At 41.0% G+C, this 9,325-nt stretch overlaps 1 protein-coding gene across 1 annotated transcript in view; it reads left to right on the forward strand.

Moving 5' to 3' along the window:
- The window catches only part of LOC145413532 (thioredoxin-related transmembrane protein 2 homolog), a 29,471-nt gene extending 20,523 nt beyond the window's left edge, over positions 1 to 8,948 (forward strand). The window contains exons 4-5 of the mRNA XM_080283226.1: positions 5,482 to 5,677; positions 7,253 to 8,948. Coding sequence (XP_080139352.1) covers positions 5,482 to 5,677; positions 7,253 to 7,354 — 298 coding nt within the window. The 3' untranslated portion in view covers positions 7,355 to 8,948. The remainder of the gene's footprint in view (positions 1 to 5,481; positions 5,678 to 7,252) is intronic.
- The last annotated feature ends 377 nt before the right edge of the window (positions 8,949 to 9,325 follow it).

A 9,325-nucleotide genomic window follows, 5' to 3' on the forward strand; every position in this document is an offset into this window, starting at 1 on the left:
AGAGGTATATGAGAGAGGGGTCTGTGAGCTGGGGGGAGGGCAGTGAAATGGTGGGGGGCATGGTGACATGGGGGTGATTTGTTTGTGGCCACCCATTACAGGATTAAGATGTCAGGCAGTATATACATAGATAGATACAGTATAGTTTTCTTTTTCAATACCAGTGAGCAGCCTTCAGCATTTGTAAAGCCTTTAATGGCATACTAATGTTGAAATAATGACTCTTTGGTGTGAAAAAAATCACTTAGGATAGCAGTGTTTTTCATTCCACCAAAAAATTGACATTGTAAGTCATGAACCAAAGAAGTTACACTATATTGAGTATTCTGTCTATCTATCTATAGCCCGACGCCCTAATCCCGCAAAGGGTGGCCGCAGACAAAACGCCTCCAAGTCGCTCTGTCACCCACCATTTGACTACCCTCCCCCCAACTCACCCCCCCCTCCCTCATATACCTCTCAACTCCATCCCTCTACCTCATCCTCGGTCTACCTCTCACTCTCCCTCCCTCCACCTCACCTACATACACCCTCTTAGTCAGTCTTTCATTCTCCATTCTCTTTACATGTCCAAACCACCTCAGTGTATTTCTCCTAATCTTCTCAACCACATCCACATCCACCCCACATCGTTCCTTCACTTCTTCATTCATCAACCTGTCCCTCCACGTCACTCCACATGCTCCTCCCAAGTAACTCATTTCCACTGCTCTCACTCTTGACTTGTTCCCCTCTTGCAAGGTCCATGCCTCGCTTCCATACGTCAGTGTAGGGATCACAATACTATCATGCAGTGACTTCTTAACTTCCATACTCACCTCCTTATTTCTCATCACTGCTTTCAGTGTACCAACAACCTTCCTTCCCTGCTGTACCCTTTCATGCACTTCATCCCCCAAAGTTCCATCCTTACTCATCACACTACCCAAGTACTTGAATGACTCACATTCTCCATAGCCTCACCATCTAACCTCACTGCACACTCTGTGACTTCATTCCTCTCAAACACCATAACTTTACTTTTGTTTACATTAACTTTCAGATTCCTCCTCCTACACACGGTCCCAAATTCATTCACCAAATCTTGCAACTCCCATTCATCTTCACTCAACAGTACTGTATCATCAGCAAACAGCAACACTGGAAGCTTCCAAATCTCACCCTCATTCATTAGAGCCACCCCCACATCCACTGCCCTACCCTGCACCTCCTTTACAACCCCATCCATGTATATATTAAACAGCCATGGAGACATCACACAACCCTGTTTCAGTCCCACATTGAGATCAAAGAACTCACTCAGCTCACCATCCACTCGCACCGTAGCCCTAGCTCCCTCGTACATACTCTTCACAGCACTCAACAATTTCCCATTCAGTCCATATATTCTTAATACCTTCCACATACCTTGCCTGTCTATTCTGTCATAAGCTTTCTCCAAGTCCATGAAGGCAGCATACACTTTCCTTCCCTTCTCTAGATACTTCTCCACTAAACATCTTAGAACAAATATCTGATCTACATTCAATTTTCCCTTCCTAAATCCCCCTTGTTCTTCTCCAACTAGCTCCTCTGTCATATGCCTAACCCTATCAATGAGTATTCTACCATATATTTTACCAGTCACACTAAGAAGGCAAATACCCCTATGGTTACCACATACTTCTCTCTCCCCTTTTCCTTTGTATAAAGGAACAATTATACCTGATTTCCAGTCCTCTGGAACCCTTCCCTCTTCCCAAGCCAATCTACACAACTTCCATATCCACTCCACAACAATCTCACCCCCATACCTAAGCATTTCACCAAACACTTCATCAATTCCTGGGGCCTTTCCCAACTTAATCTTCTTCATCGCTTCCACTACTTCTGCCCTACTGATCCCTTCCTCCCTCCTCTCATGTCTTCTTCTCCCAGCCATTTCCCAACCACTTATACTCGCACTGCTCTCACTCTCTACATTCACCAAATCCTCAAAGTGCTCCTTCCATCTCCTCAATTTCTCTCTCTTCTCCACCAACAATCTATTATTCCTATCTTTCACTCCCCTGCTATTTCCCCTTTCACACTGCCTTACTTTCTTTACCTCCTTCGAAAACAATTTCTTACTCTCTCTCCATTTCACACTCAGATTCCTCCCAAACTCTTCATCCACTTTCTTCTTACTCCCCTTCACCAGTCTCTTAACCTCCCTTCTCCTGTTCACATATACCTCTCTCTTCTCTCTCTCATCTTCTCCCCTACCTCTACTCGCTAACCATTCACTATATGCCTTCTTCTTTTGTTCCACAGCTCGTTTCACCTCATCATTCCACCATGCTGTCCCTTGCACACCCTTGCATCTCCTCCTCACTCCACAAACCGCCTCACACGCTGCGCCTATCTCTTCTGTGAATATCTTACATACGTCTTCCACTCCTTCCATCTGCTCTAGCTCATACCTTCCCAATCTTTCTTCCACTATGCTCTTATACTCTGTAATTTTCTCACTATCTTGCAATTTCTCCACTCTTCTCACAGGAGCTTCTTCCTCCTGTCTTTCCCTTTATCTCCTCAACCACTTTCTTTGCAGCTCTACCTTGGCCATCACTAAGTTATGGTCCGAGACTCCATTCCCCCACCCTCTCCACACTCTTGCATCCAACACTTGTCTTATTCGGTGAGCCACACACACGTAGTCTATCATTGCCTTTCGTTCAACAAGTTCACCATCCATCCTCCTCATTACTCTCCATGTATACCGGTGGATCATCTCATGACAAAAGTAGGTGTTGGCTGTTGCCAATCCCTTACAAGCACAGATGTCCACCAAAGCACTTCTATTCCCATCTGCGTCAGCTGGCACGCCCCACTGACCAACCACTCCATCCACTCGTACATTCCCAACTTTGCCATTCATGTCTCCAATCAACAGCACTCTCTCGCTCCTCTCAGACTTGTCCATACACACTTCTACTCTCGCCCAAAACTCATCTTTCACTCTTGCCACTCAATCCTCTGTCGGGGCATACACACATACAATCGCCCACGCTTGTATACCTACTTTCATCCTCACCCATACAATCCTTGCACCCACTGTTCCATACTCTCTTATATTCTCCTTCCACTTCTTGCTTATCATCACACAAACTCCCTCTCTTGCCCTCTCATTCTTATTGACTCCCGCACATATACCTAAACCATATTCTCATTCTCTCACTCTTTCACCTTTCCATTTAGTTTCAGTCAATCCACATATATCCACTTTTGCATCCTCAAGCACCTGAACAATCTCTCTCTCTTTCACTTCATCATTCACTCCTCTCACATTCCCACCCTAAGAATGTCCTTTGTCCATTCCTTAGTTGTCAACGTATGGTCCATCCGGGTCCGAGGTGCTTTATTTGCTTTTTTAGTTAGTTCTTTTTACGGGGTGGGGCACTAACCCACCACCAACCCTTTTAGTCGCCTCGTACGACAAGGAGGGATACTGGGGGAGTATTCTTGAAACCCCTCTACCCATTGCTTTAGTTATTTCTAGTTGCCACCAGGTGATTAATTTAGCCTAGGAGAACATCCTAGTAGTGAAGAGGTAAATGAAGATTCCATCTGGCCTTATCCATTTGAAAAATTTCCTTGACTGTTAAAGTCATCAAAGAGATAGCAAGAATTTACTAGAAATTACATCATCAGATTGAATAGGTGAACAGAGGATTTACACCACTACAGATGGCTTTTTAACCTGCCGACTCCCGTTGACGTTTATATACATCCACACATTTTGTCACTGTGACTCCCGTTGACGTATATAAACATGCAGCAATTGCAAGGTCCCTGATTTGCACAATTTTCAAATTTCGCACGTGATTTTTGGTACGTATACACAGGACACCGTCCTCTGCAAGACGCCAGGCAGGGTCAGTACCTTACCCCACATGACCTCCCCCCTTCACACGCCATTGTCTTGTCAATTCACCTGTTACCAGTGACCTGGTCAGTAAAGACATGTCGTGCCAGGGTATGAAATTCAAGGCCAGAGTGATTCCCCAATCAATGACGATGTGGAGGACAAAGTTTACGTAGCATTAGGGGAAGAAACAGTCAGAAATGATGATCAGGTAATGTCGTCAAAAAAGGTCAGGTATGTTGATGTGTTTGGTGAGAGACAATGCTTGTATCACCTATATTACTGTGTGAAAACTAATATACTCTCGTACTGCATATAAATTCGTATTAAAAAAATAGATAAATACTGTTTATGAGTGGTGTGGAATAGTTACCCTCCCATAGAACTCGTATTTCTTTGGACCCAGCCTGATAGAAAGCCCAGTAAGGTAAGGGGTATTGCTACCTGGATCCAGTATTTTAAACCTCAGGTGAGCAATTTCTCTATGAATTTTTGATGTTTCACACCAAAAGTGGAGGTTTGAGCCCAAAAATTTTTGTTCCAAAATTGGTCGGGACTGGGGGGAGTCAGTTGTGGAAAATCAGTCTGGACGGGGCGGGTTAAGGGGATGGTGTACAATTAATCTCATCACCCTGGTAATGAGTTTTTCGTTCTACTCTTGCCACCGTCACCCAGCTTTTGAGAGATTTTTGAATTTGAGGGGTTGGATGCACCATTCATTAATCCATTCAGTACTGTAGATTTCCTAATATGAATAAAATTGTCTGGAAGTGGCAAGAATGTACTGTACTATTAAATAATCATACTGAAAAGGTTCTCTCCCTCACTATTTTGGATGTGTGTGGGTGTTTGAGTCGTGCTAAATCCAGACAGTTTTTATCCAGTGGAGGGATACGTATATCAGTCAGAAGGTTTATCGAGATAAATTACAACCATTTGACTGCTAGGATTTACAGCATGGACGGATGAGATGGATTTGTAGTACTTCCTTGATTGCGAGGCCTGGGGAGTGTAGGTTTATAATTGAAGAGTTGAGAGGAAGGATGAGACTGGAGTGTATTGGTGCTGTGATAAGGAAGGACAGATTGAGATGGTTTGGGCATGTTGTGACAGTTGGATGCGGAAAGTGAGAAATGTGAACGTTGGGAGTTGGGTTGCAAGAGGCAGACTGAAGAAGATTTGGGATAAGGTCATTTCAGGGATAAGGGACTGAATAGGGGGGCTGGCAGAGATTTAGCAGTGTGGAGAGCTGATGCATGCAAGCATGTTCGAGTCATTATAAGTGATACAATATAAAACAAAAATTATCTGGTGTTAGTCTACATAACTTACCCAAGTGCATCATTAATGGTAAAAGGGTCATCTCCTCCAGTGCAGTGATACATATCACATTTTAATTAGGCCACCATCAGATGATTTTACTTAGCCTAGGAAGGATCTCTTGCAGTGAAGGGTTGGTGATGGTTATATCTAACACTTCCAGCCTAAAAAGTTTCTTGAACAGAATAGAGCAGAATGAAATTGTAAGTAGCACGCTTGAAGTAAACAGTATTACACAGTGTCCATCATCAGACTACAAATCAATGTGTCCACAGGTACTCACTGGATAACCTCAGATTTGGAAAGGTGGATGTAGGGCGGTACCCTGAAGCAGCCAAGCACTACCACATCAATGATTCAAGTTTCTCGCTACAGCTTCCTACCATCTCAATTTTTAGGGAAGGCAAGGAAGTAGAGAGGCGACCTTGCTTAAATGCACAAGCAAAGTTTCAAAAATTTTACTTTACAGAGGTAAGTAATTGTATTAGTTTTGTAATAATGCACAGCAGTTGATAGAATGCTAGTGTACATACTTGGTAGTACATAGCCTGCATATGTATTAATGTCATTGGTGACCATATTTGCGCTCTGTCTTTGTCTGTCTGTCTGTCTGTCTCTCTCTCTCTCTCTCTCTCTCTCTCTCTCTCTCTCTCTCTCTCTCTCTCTCTCTCTCATGATAATAAGAGTACAGTAGAGTTTGTTTAGATGGTCAGTATCAAGGGAATGGATGTACATAGGATGATACTGTAGTTGTAATAGTAATAATAGCCACAGTTCATTGGAATGTGAACTCTCCAGACTACATGCTAAAGTTGCTCTTTTCCTGCAGTCCACTCTCCCCTAAGCAAGGGACAGGGAGTGAGTTGAGAGAAGTTTGGATAACTGGACAGCAGAGCTACCCAGTTATATCAGTGCCACTGAGCAAAGTCTCCCATCTTCAGCACCAGATAGGGTAGTGAATTGGGTATGTGTGAGTGACATTGAAGATGATGGAAGGTGTAGTAGGCCAAGAAGGTGGATATATGTGAGAAAGCAGTGTATGGAAGTTGATGAGGCAAGGGGATTAACGGCTGAATGGAGGATGTATGGAGTTTCACACGATGAGTCTGACTACATCATTTTAACTTGTTAATTGACAGTGACCCAGTCTGACGGGTCTGTGCGAGGCACATCCGTTAAGACTGGTACAAAAACGTCTGTGAAGATGGTTAGGTAGTAAGATGAAGCCAGGATTCCGAAGGCTTGAATAATGCATGCATGATTGTGTGGCTTATTTTGTTGAGTATACTGTTGATAGTTTCTCCTGCTTTTGTAGTTTGCTTTCCTTGTGTTTGGATCCTACCTCACCCAGTCTGTTAAAAAAAAAAAAAAAAAAAAAAAATGATAGTTATGACTTATTAGTGTTGGTCCATTGTTTCCCAAAGGAAACCATTTTGTTTTTTGGAGTGAAGACCTTTCTTGTAAGAAAGAAAAAGAAAGAAAGAAAAAGACAGAAAACTTAACAGCATTAAAATACTTTTCATTTTGTTGAAATATTTGTCCACTTTCAGTTTTTGTATGCCACCTGAAACTCTCAAAATATCTTTACCAAGTCCCAGTTTACTATTTCCCCTTTTTAAAAATTGCATTATTCTCCAGTATGTATGTGAGGTGCAGTGCTCTTTCTTCTTTTACCTGCTTCTTACACCAGTATGACTTTTACTCTTACTCTGGCTGCTGGAGTGGGTGCTGTCATGCACTGGCACCAGTCTTACTGGGCAAGTTATGCCTTCATTTCTCAACTGCCTCATCCCCCTAGAAGGAGGATAGACTGCAAGAGATAGGTAGTTTCTTCATAAAGTTCATTGGATGTCCAGATGCACCTGTTGTCACAACAACAGCATCAGCAGGCCATCAGAAGCCTGTCTTTTGAACAGAGGCTTTAAATGTGGTTTAAGGTTCTAGCCGTGTCATATAGGTAAATCCTGTATATGAAATTTATGCATAAAATTCCATAATAAGATTTTATTTTAATATATTTTAAAGATTAGCTTTTATTTTTTACAGGATAACATCAAGGCAGCATTTGATCTGAATAACCTGTATCTGGAATGTAAGAAGACACTAGATGCTAAGAAGGAAAAGAAGGAACATATAAAATCAGAGTAGTTATCAATCATAATGGTGTTATGTGTCATGTAATTCATATTTGAAATGAAACAAGTGCATTTAGGAGCCGAATGCTAATCGCCTGCCAGAATATGCTGTTGGCCAAGTTACAAGCTACTTACAAACCAGATGTGAAGAAAATTTGCAGAACTCTATGGAATTCAGTCACCAAGCATTTCACAAAAAGCCTATCCATATTAAAATAAAATAAAACAAAGGGCTGGCATTCGGTCCCCTTCGATCAAATCCTCATCAAAAGTAATAGGCATTTGCACATCAACATAATTTCCATTTCCTGACGATTTGGTGAAAATTTGTCCACAACTTTTTGAGATATGTAGGGAAACACGCACACGCACACACACACACACACACACACACACACACACACACACACACACACACACACACACGTTATCGTTCCACTTTGCTAAAGGCAGGTGGTAATGAGTAAATAATATAAAAGGATGCACATTGATGTAAAAAGGATATGTCGATCCATAATACTGTGTGTTGGTAAAAAGATTTGTTATTTGTTTATTTATTTTTTTACCATACTACATGATAGTTTGATGGATAAGGAGTTTTGTTAATGTTAGTTTTTGTCTTTGGTTTTAGAGTCATGGAAATTATATTGTATTCTTGTGCAAATTTATTGTGTATATACCGTACAGTACATGTATTGTGATGCATTGTTGACTTATTTTTCCAGTTTATTAGAATTTCCACATTCATCTTTATGACGCTTAAATAACATTGCTTGGGTAATACATAGATGAACTGTAGAAAAGTTTATCATATATTAAGCAAAGCCCTATGAATATCATGACTACCAAACTTTGAACTGTGCTTATTACATGCAAATGACAGTCTTTGTTTGCAGATTGTCTTATTCATTTAAGGTTTTTTATTGTTCATGTTCAGTGGATGTAGTAAAACTGTAAATATTCATTCATGCATTTGTTGGGGTGAAAGGTATCCTTACCTAGGATGAAAGGTTAGGTTGATGATGATAATGATGATGGTGATGAATAGTCTGTATAGTATTTGTACAGTCATTTTTTTGTACTATTTTAAAAGCTAATTGTTAAGGAGCAGAAATGGAGGATGTGAATTTCGTATTTTTTGTTCATTGTCCGTAGTTTAATAAGAGATTTCTGTATTTGTGCTCAAAATTGAATGAGAAGCATTTATTTGAACCCATAATATACTTTGTCACAGATTTATGCACATTAAATTACAGTACTGTATTTTGCATAATACTTCATTTCACTCTTTCACTATAATGATGTCTTTTATGTTTTATTCTTGCTATATACAGATAATTTTTTTTCAGCTTATAGAAGGCTTCTTGACCAGGAGCAGTTAGATGAAGTTTTCTTTAATTGCTTCACAATAAGCAGTCTCATGTTTAAGCTGAATACAGTTGTCTGGTGATAGCAGAAATATTTGTGAAATGACATAACAGTATTAAAGATGCTGATGACAGTTTTTGTGTGATTGTGTCAGGATAGACAATTCATGTAAAGGTTGTAAGTGATCATTCCTGATCATTCATATAAAATATATCACCAAACTGATACAAGTATGAGTCACCAGAGTGAGCTGCCTTTTTTTTATACCTAAATTGGAATGGAGGGTGATGGAATAAACGAAGTACTGGAATGCTGGAGAGAGAGAGAATATGGTGCTGTGGATGGCACTCGCCATACACTCACTCGATGTAGTGCTGCTTTGGGTGACTACCCTTTCCTTTCTTCCTTCCTTCCTCTTCTGTCTTTCCTTCATTCTTTCCTCTTCCTTCTGCGTATGGGTGACTTTACACTCCTTCTGTTTTTCTTTCCTTTACTCTCTCCTCTTCCTTCTGCCTATGGGTGACTATGCTCTGAGTGACAAGCCAAATGGTTTCTTGTACACCAGGAAACCATTTACTATGCTGGGTGGTAACCATATAACCAGATTATGGTGCCT

Source organism: Coenobita brevimanus, chromosome 96, assembly GCF_032717465.1.
Source record: "Coenobita brevimanus isolate Jiangsu-jjx chromosome 96, ASM3271746v2, whole genome shotgun sequence".
Lineage (NCBI taxonomy): Eukaryota > Metazoa > Arthropoda > Malacostraca > Decapoda > Coenobitidae > Coenobita > Coenobita brevimanus.